The 17,421-nt window shown below is 43.1% G+C and overlaps 1 protein-coding gene across 3 annotated transcripts; it reads right to left on the reverse strand.

Moving 5' to 3' along the window:
* Nucleotides 1–4,386: 4,386 nt before the first annotated feature.
* INSIG2 (insulin induced gene 2) lies at nucleotides 4,387–16,128 on the reverse strand. 3 transcript variants are annotated; one of them, XM_053982746.1, is made up of 6 exons: nucleotides 16,049–16,128; nucleotides 11,749–12,083; nucleotides 10,047–10,171; nucleotides 7,845–8,011; nucleotides 7,327–7,426; nucleotides 4,387–6,872 (listed from the first exon to the last, which is right to left on the reverse strand). In XM_053982746.1, the coding sequence occupies exons 2-6, from the start codon at nucleotides 11,990–11,992 to the stop codon at nucleotides 6,831–6,833; spliced, it is 678 nt and encodes a 225-aa protein (XP_053838721.1). In that variant the 5' UTR covers nucleotides 11,993–12,083; nucleotides 16,049–16,128; the 3' UTR covers nucleotides 4,387–6,830. The 3 variants fall into 3 exon arrangements, with proteins under 3 accessions (XP_053838721.1, XP_053838720.1, XP_053838722.1); XM_053982745.1 differs by lacking the exon at nucleotides 16,049–16,128 and adding an exon at nucleotides 15,519–15,757; XM_053982747.1 differs by lacking the exon at nucleotides 16,049–16,128 and having other exon boundaries at nucleotides 11,909–11,991.
* Nucleotides 16,129–17,421: the final 1,293 nt, after the last annotated feature.

Genomic DNA, 17,421 nt, shown 5'->3' on the forward strand with positions numbered 1-17,421 from the left:
AAAGTTCATCCCCTGGACCAGTGCAATGATCAAAGTCTGCAGAATTAACCTGAAAAAAACCACATTTCCAGGAACAGATACATACCTTCCTTTCCACCAGCTTCATTATTTCTTAACACTGCATCTCTACTCTTATTACCTACATAATACTACATGTCTAATGCTTCTTATACCACCTATCCCCACAGTGGACACATCACCTCATTGATTCACATCCTTAAACCATCAGTCTTCAGGATCTTTCAATTCATCTTCTTCAAGCCACTACTCCAGCACCATTTTTGCTTGATACACTGATTTGAGGAAACTGGTTGGTAAGAGGAGTCTGAAACCACACAAAGCAGTATTATTTCTCTCTCCCCAGTTTAATCAGAGCAGGCACAGGTCCAACACAAAGCCTCAGCCGAATTTCCTACATGCAAAATACTGGACAAAAAAAAAAAAAAAAAAAAAAAAAAGCAGCAGGATTGTGGCAAGCATCTATCACAACAAGCTCATCAGCGGCCAACATTTTGTATTTGCATCATTATTAATCTGCTCTGCCAGATCTGATTCTCCTGAAGAGCTAATATCCCATATAAAAAGCACAGACTGCAAATCACAGAGGATGATGACAGTTTTCATCAGTGCTGAAAGAGAGGAGGGGAAAGCAGCATCTGTGGTGTGCTGTTGCTGCTCTTACATGTTGCACAATGTAGGAATTTCTTTGACCTGTATCAGATGAGAAAAGAAGTAAGGTCTAAACAATTTAATCCCTTTCAAACACAGTGGGCCAAATTCCCAACCAGCATGAAATGCTGCATATCCAATGAAATCGATGGAGTTACGCCAGTCTGGCTGAGAACTTGGCTTTGCATGTCAGTTCATTCAGCAATGATTGCACTTGACGTGCAGCTCAGAACAAGCATTTGTTTTTAAAAAGGAACAGTGGAGTCTTTCAGTGCTATCCCAGCCTATACATAGTCCTGGCTCCAAGTGCAGGATTAACTGTCCTTAGCTCAGGCTCCTATGTATTTGTGCAAAGGAAGAGTAAGGAGGAGGAAGAAAGCACTTTCTTCTCTCTTTGGCACCCTGATGCCACATCTCAGCACTCGAGACAAGAAATGATGCTCTGCAGAGCAGGGCAACTTTGCTCTTTGTTGGAACCTGTAACTAACACATGCACTTGATGTCCTTACAGGCATTGGGCATCCTTTCACCCCACCTGAACACCGTGGAGTCACATCCCTCACGTTACCTCAACATTACCAACCAGTGCCCTAGGCCAGACCAGCAGTTTCTCACAGAGTTCAAATGGAATGTGTCAACCTAAGCAGGAAGTTTCTAAAGCTGTATTCCCCTGAAAATTCTCTGGTGGCACAGCTAGGCTTACCCCAGGCATCCCTAGTCACTGAGGAAACAACTGGCACAGCTGGGATAGAGAAAAATAGACGAGCCAAAACATGTTCTGGTGATCACTGCCAATGAGGTGATGCCTTTGGAGAGCAGCTGAGACCAGAACAAGTCAATACAAAGCATCTGTAAGACTCCCCTTACCCTTGTTTTGAAACCCAGGGTACAATCAGAACGATCACTTACTGTCCTTTTCCTTCTTGCAACATTATGGAAAATGCTGGAGGCTCTCCTTGCATAATTTCTATATGGTAAATTAAGGTGCAATCCTATTCCTCACACCAATCCTTTTAGTGTAAACATTTCCCCCCAATAATTGCATGAAACCAATCTTGCTTTGAGGCTTGATTACCAAAAACACTGGCATTAAATATCTAAATTGGCATTAAATATCTCAATGTTAGTCACAAGATGTACACTGAACTACTCAGAGAACAGAAACAGCCAAACTACATCGTGAATTCAGACAGCGACATATTTATAAATACAGATTTTTCCCTCAATAACTATTTTGCTTCAAAGGCACAATTTCAGGATTTCTACCAACAAAGTAATAAAAAGCAGATCTTATGGCTACACTTGTGGACCTTGCCACTACAAATGCTCTGCAATGTGTGCACATATCCCTGCGAAACTACAGTACAGCAGGTCATGTCCTGAAGGGATGTTTGGCAAAGACAAGGCAGAACTGCTGCCCGTACAGAAAGTGAATCCTATGAACCTCAGTCTGGAAATGCTGCAGGTTGTGCATCTGACACAGATGTACAGAGCACACTGGACACAGACTTCTCAACCAGCTTGGCCTTAAGAAAATTAGTAGCTGCCCCTTTGCTTTACATTCCTTTTTGCTCCTATATATTGCCTCCTATCCGTTACAGTGCTGGGCAGGCTAAAACAGCGTGGATGTGCAACAGGAGCTACTGAACTTCTGTACTTCAGAACCAAAGAACAAGAAAGGAAGCTCTCAAGAAAATGCCAAATTACATTTCAACCTGGATTTCAGCTTTGATCAGATCAAGAAATAACCCTTACTTCTTTCCCAGCATGGCTTTTAAACATTCGAAGCACAAACTCCCAGTATGCTGCCTGAAAAGCCCAGGCATAAAGTTTATCCTTTAATTTGAGGCTTTGTCATTTGACTGGGGAGGAGGTAATCAGGACAAGGCTCTGGACCATGCTGCTCAAAACATGACAACAGACACACCAAAAATCCAGGCTGGCTGCCTGAAGCAATTAAAGGAGTGTTTACTATTCCATGACAGTTAACATGTTGGACTGACCTTTCATTTACTGTTTAGTGCAGAACATTAAGCTGCAAAATTACTCATGCTTTGCATTTAGTACTGGCATCAGAACTAACAGCACTGGATAGCTACTCCCACGGCGATGCACGCGTTCCCTCTGCCCAGCTGTGCAGGCACTTCCAGAACACTGATCTGATACCTAACATCACTTCCACAGGTTCTGTTCGCCCACTGCCATCAGGAATTATCAATAACACTGCTCCAAAATGTAAAAAGCATATGCAAAATGTCCAGGGTGATGCAGCTGGTGGAATTAGGTTCCTTCCTTATGTACCAAGAAAGAAAAAAAGGGAGGACTGGTGTATGCCCACAGGTCCCCACGGCAGCTCCCAGCCAGATGGCAGCAGGGAAGTACAGAAGCTACAGAGGAGAAGTTTGCTTACTCTCCTCCTAGCTGCTTACAGCAGCCATGTTATAATGAGAGGCACAGGATACATTTTTCAAGTGCCTGACAGATCAGCAGTTGGGATATTCCCTCAAAACTCAAGTAACTTTCCATTCAACACACTCAGGCTAGAACCTGGAATTTCCACTCTCCAAGGCTACAGATGGAAGGGAGAGGTAAAGTTTCCATCAAAACACCTTCACTCATATGCTTTTGGCTAATCTTAGTGCTTACTATCCAAAATTATGTTTATTTCTACCCCTGGCTGTAATCTGCCTGGTCAGGCACCTGGCATGCCCAGGATACTGCATTTTGACAGCAGAGTTAGGAATTTTGGGCCACAGGTTGCCAACACAAACAGAGGATTTTTCCACTCACCCCCTGTGCTCCTTCCAGCTTTCAGCTGTGGTGCTGCCTTGCTGTGGGACTGCATCCCAAATCCCCATGCACCTCTCTTCTCACCCTTTCCTCACCTCTGCCTGGATGCTTTTCCATTACATTTCCAAACCTCTCTTTATCACATTTTTTGAGACAGTGATGGGCACGATGAATGGAGTCTGTGTATACCAGACCAGAACATTAATAAATACAAATACATTATGAATTTCCCTGCCATTTGTGTTTTGGGTTTTTTTCATAACCATATTAGCTATTTGTATCTAAAGCTCTATTTTCTGTATTGTGAGTGAAGTTATCTTATTCCCACTGCAGATTCAAAAGAGGAGATTTTCCAAGGCTGCTCAGCATGGTAATTAAGATAGAATCATGGCTGATTTGATCTTCCCTGCTTCTTTTTCACTATTTTTATACAGATGTGCAACCAATATGCCAGCTAAATGATCAGCATTATTATGAGATTGCTGATAGAAGGCAACTCAGTGTAGTGTATTTTAAATATCAATATAATGTCTTAAAGAAAGAAGAATCCTATCAATCAAGGTTGTAATTGTGTTTAATGCACATTTTGCTTTTAACAGCAATTTGCCAGTTTAAACAGCATAGACCTTACAAGGGTTAATTGGTGAAGAGGTTAGAGTGCTTTTAAAGTTGTATCTAAATTATAGCTTATTCATTCTTTATTGAATATTTTTCAGACAGTCTAAAGTTATAACTACATGCTATACAGTAGCAGCATGTCCACACCACTAAAGTTAAGGCTGTGTCACCATTCTCATCATGAACCTTTCTCAGGGTTTGAACACATCAGCCATAAAATCACAGCAGTTTGAAACAACAGGACACCCACGATCTGATCCTGTATTGATGTTAGTCAAGTAAGAATAAAAACAGTACAGACACATATAATAAAGGACTCCACCCAAATTTATTTTGGATGATTGCTGCCTTTGCACAACATGCTCAAAATTTCCAAAATGAAATTTAAAAGTCAGCGGACAGCACAGTCTAACCAGGTTTAGCTGAATCTGAGTGCAAAGTGCTGCAACGTGGGTGCCACGGATGCACAACAACCACTTCTCACATACTGCACATTTCAACACACACAAGGCTGCTTCTGTGTAAGTATCGAGACTGGCAGGTAACAGCAGTTCTACCACCAAGGGAGTAACAAAAACAACTCATCTTCAGTTGTACACACTCGTTGGTCATGATGAAACTACGATGTTTACCAAGTCAGCACACTGGCTACTCAGGTACTGTGTTATTCCCTACAGTTAGGATAAGAAACATCTGAATTTTTATGCCACTCATGCCCTGATAACTCAATAGGGACTTCTCTCACTTTCCACCAAGCTGAAGCCACTCACTGAAGTAAAGAAGGTGGATGAGGTGAAATACTCTGAGACCCAACAGCTTCTCCAGCAAATTGCCAGAGCCTGCCTAAAGAAACTCACCCTTCAATCCTGCCCAGGTTCTTGGTTTTACCAACAAAAGGCTTCTTATTGCCATATGGTTTGATTAAGAGAAAATCTCTGGTCAGGGATCTAGTTAAACATTTCTGCCTCAGCTTAAAGCAAAGTACCTCTGTAGGTGCTGTCCTGAAACATCATCCCAGGACAGTGAGCTGCAGGTGATGACACTTTGTGGAGCTGCAGAATCAAGCTCTTCATGCATCACTTGCTTCTTTATTATTTTTACAATTTCCCATTCAAGAAATTTTTCTTTTGTGACCATGTATTTTGTAACAATGCTTTTGGAAGTGCTCATTCCACACTTTTCAGATTTGGAGGTAAGCAGGTAAGACTGGAAAAGTTGCCTAGTTCAAGCCTCGTGTACAACGCATTCACACATTTATTAATAAGAACTTGTCTAAACATCTATTTCTTCTTTGGACCAACTCCAGCCTCCCTAGGTGACTGTAACATGTCTTAGAAACCTTTCATGGAAGACTTAAAAAATAGTACTTAAAGACAAAAAAGGAAAACAAATACATTTAAACATCATCAACAAAGACAGAATGGGAAAACAGAGTGGAGACATCCCAAGCCAAACTCACTGCAGGCACGGGTTAGTAGTGTCCTCTTGAAATCTGCTTTCTGCCTTCTTGCACTTCTTCCAGCTCATGGTCTTAAAAGCGAGCTGCAAAGCCAAGAGAAAATTCCATGTATGCCCCCAGATATGGGTCACACACTAAAATCCTTCTAAAGAAGGGAACTGCTCAGCACACAGCCCATTTCAGCTCGCCATCCTACCAGGCTGTCTGTGCACAGGCACCTGTCAAACAGGGCTAACAGCATTTCTCTGCCTCAGAGAACTGCTACAAGAACAAATGCATTTATGGTTGCCTGGTCAGAGTAACAGCAATGAGGGCTCCATCAGTACCTAAAATACAGCACTGCTGATCCCTGCCAACAGAGCAGGGGGTGGAGAAGGACCACCAAGAGTAACATTGGTAATGGAGGGGTTTATGACACTTTATGGTAGTGGCTGATTTACTTCAGAATTGAATTTTGCAATAAAAACTCCCCAAGTTGTTTTCCTATCAACACAAATCAGCTTAAAGGATTGTATGAGAATGACCTGAACTGTATCCTGTTTTGCACACAAGTAGTTTCAGAATCTGTCCGCGGTTCACATAAATTCAAAAATAAAAATAGATGCTCCAGGGGAAAATAGATGTTCCAGGGGAAAAATAGTGAATAGTTTCCAGACTCAGTTTCCATTTCTGTAATACTGGGCACACACCACAGACAAATGAAATGCTATGGCAATAACCCATGAAACCTGCAGTGAGTTTCCTCACCAGTAATGTGAATCAGAAGAATTACATACTGTGTTAATAGGCATAAATCAGTTACTTACTGCATCAAAGTTCACCTGTAATGCATACATTTCATAGAGATAGTATGGGCTATCATCATGGAAAGAGATCTTCATTGCTAAATGTGAACCCCCTCTGTCTTTCACTAGCTGTTAAGAACAAATTCCTCAAAACTTTCAAGATAAAGTGAATCAAGAAGTTTCATCTACAGAAACATAGTGCAAAGGTTCAGTTTGGCACTGCAACATTACAGACAGACAGGAATTTATGGTAAACTGCTTAGATTTGGAAAAAAGAATCCTATAATTGAACCAATATTGTCAAATGTATTGCATACTATTGTAACTTCACAGTAATCAAAATCAGACATCAAGGTTTCTATAGAAGCAGCAATCACAGATTGCAGTAAAGTATACCACTCAAGGGAAAAAATTGCATTTTGGCAATTTCATAGTCAAGTGTTCCTTATGCTCCTCCAACAGTCATTTGTCAGACATTTTCCTGTTTAAAAGGTGCATATTGTTTCCTCTCAGTCCTCGTGAGACTTCTCTGCAATGACTTTGCATTCATACTGAAAAACAGAAATTGACAAAATAATATTAATTTACACAACTAGTGAAAAAGACTTAAGATAAGTGAGTTTTCTACAAAATGGGTGATAAAATAGCTCTTGTTGAACTCCACTCAGTTAAGTTTGATCTCCTTAAGTTCTGTGTGCATACTGGTGACTGCAGTTTCTGTCCCCTGAGCAGGTCAGACTTTGGGGACGGCCTGATTTCTCCCCAAACACAGGAGCTCTTAGCTCATGGTCCTGAAAGTATGTAACAGAGTGTACAGAGCAAAGCATGGGTGTACTCTGATTTACAGAATGATCAGCTCAGTAAGTACAACAAGAAATGATTGCTGGTTTCTACCTCACTGCACACCCTTGATCCAAATAGCTGGCTGGTATACATGGAGGAAGAAATGATAGGTACATTTAAACTTTTCCTGGAAGGCAATCAAACCCCCTCCTCCAGACTCACCATTGCCAACTGCCTGCCAATATTGCCCATTGTTATTCCACCAGCAAAAAATATACATGGCAACCAGGAACGGACATAGAGGAAGTCTGGGGACGTGTATCTGGAAAAGAACACACATTTTTGAGCTCAGTGTTGTGCAATACAGAGTCCTCCAAACACAAGGCAAACTCACAATTATTAGCATATTTTAACTTAAAAAGATACACATTATAGAAATTTAATTTTTTGCAGCAAACAACAAAGGAGGCTTCTAATTGATTATGGTTGCATTTATTCAACGAACCAAAGCGTGTTACATTGTTGACAAGGTAGCAGTTTTATTTCAATTAGCATTTCCAACTAGATTCCTCACTTAACCCTCAGATAAGAGCTTTCATAAACAGTCCAATTTAAGCTGTGCTCAAAATTAGGTGCTGACAGCTTTGAAAATCATGTCAAATTGTACCCCTTCAGTTATTCTGATTTAATGTTACAACTTCAGAACATTATCATTTCACCTTAGGGGAGCAAATACTTACTGATAAACTCCATTGTACACCAGAAGCTGTGACACCAACGTGGCCAGGAAAGCAATTCCTACTCCAAGACCAAAGCCACTTCGTGACCTGTCAAAGGTCCACCACAGCCCAATGGACAGGGCTGCCAATGTGAGAGACAGCTGGATATTGTTGGCAAAATCCACCTTCTGTGCTGGCTGTTAAGGATAAGCTTGGAGACACCACGTATAAGCATAAAGCAATTTTTGTCATTCTGTTCCTATTTTGGCACAACAGAAAAAAAAATCACTTAAGACAAGTACAGTGTTACCTGTATCATCTCTCACACAGCTATCAGATGTGAGGAATTAAGGCTTGTAATTGTCAGTATTTCAAGAAACTAAAAACTTATTACACTTCTTCAAATTTTAGGGTCTTTGCACTGTACAAGACTGAAGAGCCTCTTCCCCTACCAAGCAATCAAGCATTTTATACACAATGCATGTTAGTTCTCACCACCACCTGGCCCTTTATTACACTCAATATGAAATCTTATACCTAGCATTAAATTTCTTCAACAGATAGGGATTCACCAAAAAAAGGTATTTTTATCACTCTTAATTGCAATTTTGTTTAAATTACATTAGGCTTTACATTCAGCTCATCATTAAAATGTTAATGTGTTCTATAAATTAAAATGAAAATATTACTGGAAAGTGTTCATGTAAATCAGCAATGAAAGTCAGTTTTGTCAGCTTGTGAAAGAATTGTGAAGTCACTTCAGATATGTTTGTGTTTCACATCTTTCAAAATGTTTTGGAAACACTAACTCATCCTCATTACTCCTGTCCAAAACAGATAATTAAAAAGGGGTTTGTCATGTTTCATAGGCCTGAAAGCAGATTTATGGAATGACAGTATAAAAACCACTGTCCTATTTCCTCACAAAAATCTGGAGGGAGACTTAGTGAAAATGAGAAACAAGCTTGACTAACTGAAATAAATAATTACAGGATAAAAATCAATAGCTTCAGAAAAAGTGTCAAACCGTCACCAAACCTGGCAATGTGCAGAACTGGCAACAGCTGAAGAGAAAGCAGTCTGGAGAGCTGTCAAGCAGGAAATACAGACAGTACATTACTGATGTCCTGGGATATGGGGAACAGCTGCTAGAGGACTGCAGAAAATTTGCTGTAAATAATCAGGCCCATGTAAAAAGGAGCTGTCAACTCTTATTCCTTAAAAGCAGCAAAGCTGCCACGGGCTCACCCAACAGGTACAGGCCAGGTCAGAGAGAACAACAGCACCAGAGCAGGGCATCTCTGGAAGGAGAGTGAGCTTTGTGAGGGACAGTGGGAGTGACTCAGAACCTCGGCAGCTCCAGCTCATCCGGCCACACTGGATAGCAGAGGGTGGGGAAAAACCACACAGCAACAAAACAGCAACAAAACCCATCTGTGGCCAAGCAACCCCAGTGAGAATTCAGCCACCTTTCCCTTAACATGTCCTCTCTTCCTGGGAATGAGGAGATCCAGCAGCACAAGAACAGAACTTAGCACCAACTGTGTTGGAGCTGATACGGATGGAGATGATCAACTTTCTTTACAAGTCCCCAGTTTTCACCAGCAGACCCTGGGTTTAGCTGACAGAGGAGGCACTAGGCATAACTAAAGCCTCTCAGGCCCAGAGCACTGCCAGTAAGGTGCACCAGTCCATGAGAAATGCATCCTGTCACCCAGGTCACTCTCCTGGCATCAAGGAAGGCATCCTTTGCAGAAGGGGGTAGCAACATTTCCTGGCATTGCATAGTCCTGGGTATTCCTGGTCCTGAGCTTTCCCCACTCTCTGCAAAGTGCATGTGCTTCACTCATGACCTCAAGACAGGGCCTCCAGCTCTTACTGCGGTATTAAAAAGACACCAACTTGAAATGTCCTAAAGCACTTTTCTGTAACACCTACTGCATGAGTATCTTCCCAAACTAACTTTAATTATTCAAAGAAAATAGACTCTAAGTAAGACAAAAGCCCAGTATTGAGACATTCCTAATGAAAATATTTTTTCAGAACAAAAAGATGTGAAACTCATCAGCTCCAATACTGCTACAAGTTTGACACTAACACATAATCTGCATTTTCCTTGCAAAAATGCTGCATGTTACACCTTTAACACCAATTCACCACGACTGACTCTTCTTTAAGAGGAAACCCATTTGTTACCACCGATGTCATCTGGTTAGAGGATACAGCACTGGCATGATTTATTCCCACAAAGACTGCTACACATCGCATTACACTGGACCATTCTCTCTTGAACTTATGTGGCTCTCCCAGATGTCTGTCCATGCAGGGGTACAATAACCCAATCACAGCTGTGGAGACAGGAAAGAAAAAAGGCCCTGAAGTTAAAGCACTGCCAGCATTTAACTAGAATAAAGGCTATCTAGACTTTGACAATTATAGTCACTACTAAAACACACATTTAAGGACAAACAGTACAAAAACATACATTGTAAAAGAAGAGGAATTTCAAAGTTCCATTATTTTAAAAAGCTCTGTAAGGTTCAGCAGCATCTTCAGCCACTGTAGCAGAATTAGCAATACAGAGACAATTTGAACCAGGGGCAGAGGATGACAGGGCTCTCCCCCACACCAAAATCTGCACTGTAGCTCAAAACAGCACCAATAGCTTACAGGCTGGCACTTCCAAAAATCCCACATATCAAACATGTTTAAATTAACTGCAGAACCAACACACCACAGTACTGGTGTGGTTTATAACATCAATATTTTGTGTTTTCTTTTGTTCTTGTTACAAGCAGGCTTTGTTTGGATAACATTTTCCTCTTCTTCAATGCTACTCTCAAGCTCATCCAGAAGAGAGAAAGCCAAGAGCCTACAGTAGCTGCTGAATACAGAAAGCAAACAGGAATTCCAGCCCCAGGGAATTGAGATGCTCTTTCAATATTTCTTCACAAATGTGTTCTCTACTGCAACTGCAGCTAAAAAGATTTTTTACCAACCACACTAGGGAACAAAAATGGTGCCTTAATGTTAGACTCTAGTGGTATAAGCACAGCAGAGCCTGAGCCATCAGTACAGACTCCTTCAGCCTTCAGTGCCTTCAGTCCAGCATACTGCTGGGGGTAACACTGCAAATGCTCTCTACCCTGCCACAGAGGAAAACTGATCTCCAGGATTCAGGAAAACAAATCATCAGTAAAACTGGAGTGGAAAAAAACCTCCCTGAGCAATTTTCTTGCCAAAGGCCTTGGGCCAAACTCATGACTAATAACGTTGGTGGATGAAAGGACTTCTCTGAATGCAGCCTCGATCACCCCTGATTATAAATATGCAAAATACCTTTATTCTGTTCATAATAATAAACCATACTGCAGAGAAATGTTACGTCAATTCCACAAAGGCTGTGCAAGTACAAATGGCAAGAAAATGGGTGAATTATCAGCATTTACCACAGAGGTTCCCTGTATGTATGCCAGCAGAGAAGATAAGGAAAGAAAATGGAGAAGACTAATAATGATAAAAAAACCGCTGAACACCTCAACATGGGTGACTCCTGCTGGAAAAACCAATTAAGGCTGTAGTATCTTTAAAACAGGTATCTTAAAATCAAGTACTAAAAAGTACAAACACTACACTTCACTAGCCATATCCAGTCTTTCCATCAAAACTACCAACCCATCAGGCCCAGAAAGGCCCACAAGTTTCTTGTGAGATGATGGCAAGACATAGCATTCTCAGGTGACCCAAGAGAGCACAAAAACTAATTCCTAGACACATTTATGTATACAAAAAGATCAGAAGGATACTAACAGCTCAACAAGGCCAGTGATGCTGAAAGGGAAGTTTTTATCTTCCCCACCTCTCACACAGTTTTTTGCAAGTACCTATCTCAGCACACCAGGCACAGACACATGACTGAACTTACCTGATGCTGTGCCACAGCAAGGTGGTACCCACCAAGCTGAGGAGAAGATGCTTGTGATCACATCAGGGGGGAAGAGAGTAACGTTTCTCTGGATCTGAAGCAAGTTTAACACTAATGCAAGAAATACACCAATGAAAAACAGCACTACACCACGAATTACCAAATTCATGCCACGACTGGTTACAGATGAAATGTATGGGCCACACTTTTTTGGTAAGGTTGGCATTGCATCATTTTCTGCCATGACTTAAGTTATCAGAGGCATCCAAGAGGCTGACTGAGGATTCACTTGCAATCAATATTTTGAATTTCTTCAATTAGGAGACACCTAAACCCTGAAAAATAATAAAAAAAGAGTGAAAATTCAGGTACAAGAAACATTACATGTATTTCCCTCAACTTATTTGGAGACTGGGTTAAAAAAATGTCTATTATATTTTTTCTGAATTTTCTGAAGCGGCAATTAGTCCTTTGATAGCAGAATCAACCACAGCTGTAGAAATGCCTTACAAAGGGAATAGGTTTCACAACTAGTTTTTTCTACTGGGAGACAGAGGAGGAAATATGTGGGATGGGACAACTAGGAATGTGAAAGTACATTCCAGGAGGTGAAGAAATGACACAGGTATCAGATGGAAGAAAGACTTGCTTTGCAGTAAGAATAAATTGGTTTACTCCCTTCCTTTAAGCAACAACTGGAGGTTGTATAATTCAGCAGCAAGTAAACACAGCCCTAAATTCCCAGTCAGCCACAGAAGTTCACAGATCTCTTTTCTTGAAGAGACACTAAAAAAAAAATTTCTCAACTGGAAAGTGAAATCTGTGAAGTAACTTTCAGGCTGGAGTCAGAATTTCAGCAATCCCGCAGCACACATGTTTTGTAACCTCCAGTAAGAGCAAACAGCTCAGCAAATCAGAGCAGTAACTTCAACATAGAGAAATATTTACCAAAGTAACACAGATGTCTGGTTAAGACTACCCTACATCACTACAAACCCTAACTGTTATCAGGCACAGAAGCACCTGAGGGCAAAGGAAAAGGAACTCCACCTGCCTTTGCACTAGGAAGCCTCTGACATGAGTAACTGTCAGCACTACAGGAATGGCAGAGTTCCCACCCCAATCCCTTCTTCAAAAAAAAAAAAAAAAAACAAAACCTGTCCATCAGGAGTCTTGTTATACATGGATTCAGTGCCACATTCATGTACAACAACGATTTTGATCGACAGCTTAGCCACCTGGAACTTCAGAAAAAAAGCCCTGACATTGTTTTTAAATTTGAAACTGCCAGCTGGTAGCAGCTTCTGTTAACTCTTATTTATGGCACATGGGGAGCCAAACCAGAACATCCATCCCCTCTCCTCTCAGCTCCAGCCAACCCAGAGGAAGCTCTCTGCAGACACAGCAGCAGAGCAGAGGACTCCGCGTTCATTCACTTCTGCTGACTGAAAGCCAAAAGGGAAGTTAAATACATCCAGGCTAGTTAAGATACTCCACTCAACTGCACAGATGTGATGCCACACCATGGCATACTCCATCACATGAGGAAAGTTCCAACAGACAGAAAAAAAAGAGGACAAAAAAAGAAAAAGGTTCTCTTCATACAAACTTCCCACCAGCAGTTTGGGAAGGCAACAGTGTCTTCCTAAGAACACAGGCTCTCTTCTACACAGCCAACTCCCCATGTTCCTTGTAATCATGAACACACCTTGGGGGGAAAGAGAACCACCAAGGTGTCAGGCTTCTTAGTCTGCTTCCTGAGTCAGACTGCCAGCCTTGATGTCTGTATCAAGGCAGGCACTGGCACTGCAACACTTCCTTCAAGCAAAAAGGAGGTGCTGCAGATTTTTTTTTTCCTGCTCTGAATGCCACGACACTGGAGCTTGGATCATACTTTTAGCCCCCAGCAAAGAAACCACAGAGTCACAAAAACATCACTACTTCTACTGAGAGTCTCCCTCGTGTCCCTTGTGTCTTTGCACACCAGGTGATTACTGGAATTCTCAGAATTTACAGGAGTCTTCTCAACACATGGCATTGGAGGCTGTAGCTCCCAATTACAAACTCTGCAGGAATACTGTGCCTAACATGGGTTTTCAAACTGTTATGTCCCTTCTCAGCTTTGGCTTGACTAGGGAAATAAGCTAAGCTCTTAACTCTCCACTTACTTCACCATCCCAACAGCTTTTGGCACTTCCTGAAGTCTGCATATCCCTTTCTTTTAAATGCATGACCCAAGCTGATATATATGAAAGCTCACACATTCAGTTGTTCTTTTAATGAGCAGCACACAGGATAAGAGTTTCTTTTTTTCAGTCATAAAGTGGTTTGCTCATCTGATCCTTTACTACTACCCTCTTTCCTGGTACTGAAGTCCTTGTTCCCTGGTACCAGCTCCAGACCTTGCACACTGCATTTCAGCCTGTAGGTGTTATTTATTTCTGACATCCAACTTCAACCCACTTTTCCTGCAGGATCTCTCAGTCCTCTTTGGCCCTGCAAATGTTGTCATCAGCAAGCATCTTACTGCATCCTATTTTGTGCACCAAGGTTATCAAGTAAAATGGAATCACAGGATGTTTTGGATTGGAAGAGACCTTAGAGATCATCTAGGTCCCCAAATATTGAGAGAGATCAGCCCAAGTCCCTGTCTTTGATGAAATCTAGAAATAATTTCCCTATTTTACACTCTCTCTTGATATCTCCCTCTAACAAGACTCTGCTTCCTGTAATTCTTCAACTACAGGAATCTTCAGCCTAATTAAGAATCATCAACTATCCCACATGGCAATACTGATGTAAACACTGATCGGCTCTTACTGGTTTTTCTCCTAGAAATGCTGATGATCAACTAAAAGTCCAATTTTATTCCCGGTATAAAATCACTTTCAAATTATAAAACCTGCATTTGTATAATTTTCACTTTTTTAATGTGCCATTCAGCAAATACATATTTAATTGTGAAGGCTTATCTAAATGCAACAGGAAGGAAATCACTTACTGCTTCTACACATCCACTTCAGGTGCAAGTTATTCAAGACAGCAAACAGATTTTTATTAGCAGGTTAACAGCCTGACCACAGCAAGGGCACCTGGGTAGGTACATATTGACAGATATTTACTCAAGTAATTCAAGGTCTGAAACTAGCATGATGCAGTCGTTTGCACCTGGTAGTTTCTCACCCTACGCATATCATTCCTAGTTGTTTTATCAGCTCCCAGATTTTCCACTGGCCCTAAGACCTTCTGGCATGCCACAGAGCAGCTGGGGAACAGAGCAAAGTAATCAATGTCAGGAAACATTCTTCAGTGCCCCAGACAGCCAAGGCTCACAATGCCCTGGCACTGCACAGGTATCTACTGCCATCACCTTTCATGGAAATTAAATTACTATCTCTATTTCTTCTGACTAGGAGGCCGCTCTTCCTGCAAACAGCAGAGACTCTGTCTCCTTTTAAGCCTTGTGTTTTACTGCAGGTTTCCTCTCAGATAGGAACAGATCACAACATATTGAACCAACAAGACTTCTGAGCCTTCATTTCTTGGGAATGCACATTTACAGCTGTAACACGGCACTGAAAGCTGCAGGCTTGGCACTGCCGGAGTCTCAGCTGCACTTCCTTGCTCGCTGGCACACGCGGCTCCAGCCCGAGCTTTTCAACACACCGCGCATCGTACACGACTCGCAGCCACACGGTGTCTGGCATTGCGCAAAAAGTTAACAAGTAAATTATCACCCTAGACATTTTTAAAACACTTAGTCACTTAACTGTCTCCTAAGGAGAAGATCCGTCCTGCTCTCCTGTGCTCTCCCTGCGCACCGAGAGCGATTCACAACTTCTGACACCACACAGACACAGCGGGAACGGCGCGGTGAGGCCGACAACGAGAAGATTTATTTGGGCAACACCGCGCAGGAGATGGCAGGGAACCATCCGTCTGCAGCGAGGCAACGCCAAAGCAAATAAAACCATCGCCACTCTGGCATCGGGCGCGGCGGCGCTGCCCCGGACCCCAGGCCGGGGGAGCCCAGCCCTGGGCAGCGCCAGCACCTCTGGCCCGGCCCCGCACGGCCCCGCACGGCCGCCGGAGGGGCCGCGGGCCCGGGCAGCCCCGCCGGGCACAGGCTGTCCCGGCTGCCGGGGAACGGCCCCGCCGGCCTCTCCCTCCGTCGCCCCCGGCCCTAACGCGAAGCACCGCCCCAGCCCGCGGGCCGCACGGGGCCGAGGGGCGCCGCTACGCGCCCGGCTCGGCCCGTCCCCCCGGCCCGGCCCGGTCCCTCCGCAGCGCCGGGACTCACTCGGCCTCCGCCATCTTCCGCAGTCCCCGCCCCGCGCAGCCTCCGCAGCGCGCGCCGGGCCCCGGCCGTGGCGGGCGCGGGCAGCGCGGGGGGGCGCGGGGATGCTCCGCCGGGAGCCGCCCGCTCCGCCTCGCCGAGCGCTTGGGGCCGCGGCTGCGGCTCTGCAGCGGGCCCGGAGCACGGCCGCGAAGTGTATATGAGGAGCACTTCACTTTGAGTGCTGTGTGCAGGAGCAGTGGGTACAAATTGAAAGACAGGAAATTTGGGTTAGGTATTAGAAAGAAGTTCTTTACTGTGAGGGTGGTGAGACACTGGAACAGTTGCCCAGGAGGGTTGTGGATGCCCTAAGCCTGGCAGAGTTCAAGGCCAGCTTGGAAAAGGCCTTGGTCAGCCCAGTCTAGTGCGAGGTGTCCCTGCCAATGGCAGGGGGAGTTGGGACTGGATGGTCCTTAAGGTTCCTTCCAACCCTTAACATTCTGTGATCCAGTAATTAAAAGAAAAGCTGATGCCCCATATTTGCCCCATGACCACGCTCCCAGCTGGGCTGGGGGCTGTACCACAGCCTGTTCCAGCTTCAGGCACAGACATGGTGGGAATGAAGTTCTTGTCCCCAGCTGAAGCTGCCAGCCCAGCTCCTGCCCTCCTGGACACCTGGTCCCACAAGGACTTTCCCATGTGCTTGACTTTATTGATGGAGGACAAAATTGCACATCTCTATATTCCAGAAGCCACGTTTTCATCTCCAGTTTGGGCCTTTTAGGGAAGATGTACAACATGAAGCAGAAAACAATTTGCTTTAGCCTGTCATAGGGATGGTAAAGGCATCACAATAAAAACCACCATTTATATATGTGAGATGGAATATGTGAGAATAATGCTGTTGCATTCATTTGTATATCACATATATTCTTATATTCATAATATTGTATTAATGAACTCTTCCCTCTCTCACACTTGATATTGAATACTATTTATTAAAAAGATTTGCACATTGCATTCCCCCAAGCTTGGTATTTTACTGCAAAGACTTTGACAGAGCTTTCCATATTACAAGATCTGCAGAAATTCAGAGCCTGTCCCCTTACAGTTCTCAGAATAATGACTGGATAGGATGGAATTTGTAGATGTTCACTGTAGTGGCATCTTTAGTGAAAACTGTGGTTTCTTTGTGCTGGTATGTTGCGACCAGCAGTGTCACCAAAAGTGCAAACTCAGAGGGGAGGATATGGCTCTATAAAAGACATATTAAGAATGGAAAAGGGAGACATTTGCAATAGCAGAAACCTGTTGTGGTTTAGATGAGCAATAAATGAATCTTCAAATCGTTCAGCTTTGGCTTTTGTCACACAGAAACAAAGTCTTTTTATTCTCAG

This window comes from Vidua macroura, chromosome 7 (genome assembly GCF_024509145.1).
Source record: "Vidua macroura isolate BioBank_ID:100142 chromosome 7, ASM2450914v1, whole genome shotgun sequence".
Classification (NCBI taxonomy): domain Eukaryota; kingdom Metazoa; phylum Chordata; class Aves; order Passeriformes; family Viduidae; genus Vidua; species Vidua macroura.

Coding starts and splice junctions, on each gene's coding strand:
- INSIG2 (XM_053982746.1), bottom strand. CDS start 11,992: ATGGCAGAAAATGATGCAATGCCAACCTTACCAAAAAAGTGTGGCCCA. Junction 10,172..11,748: donor TTGCTGTGGCACAGCATCAG/GTAAGTTCAGTC, acceptor CTGTCTCCACAG/CTGTGATTGGGTTATTGTAC. Junction 6,873..7,326: donor TTGGCAGGCAGTTGGCAATG/GTGAGTCTGGAG, acceptor TCTGTTTTTCAG/TATGAATGCAAAGTCATTGC.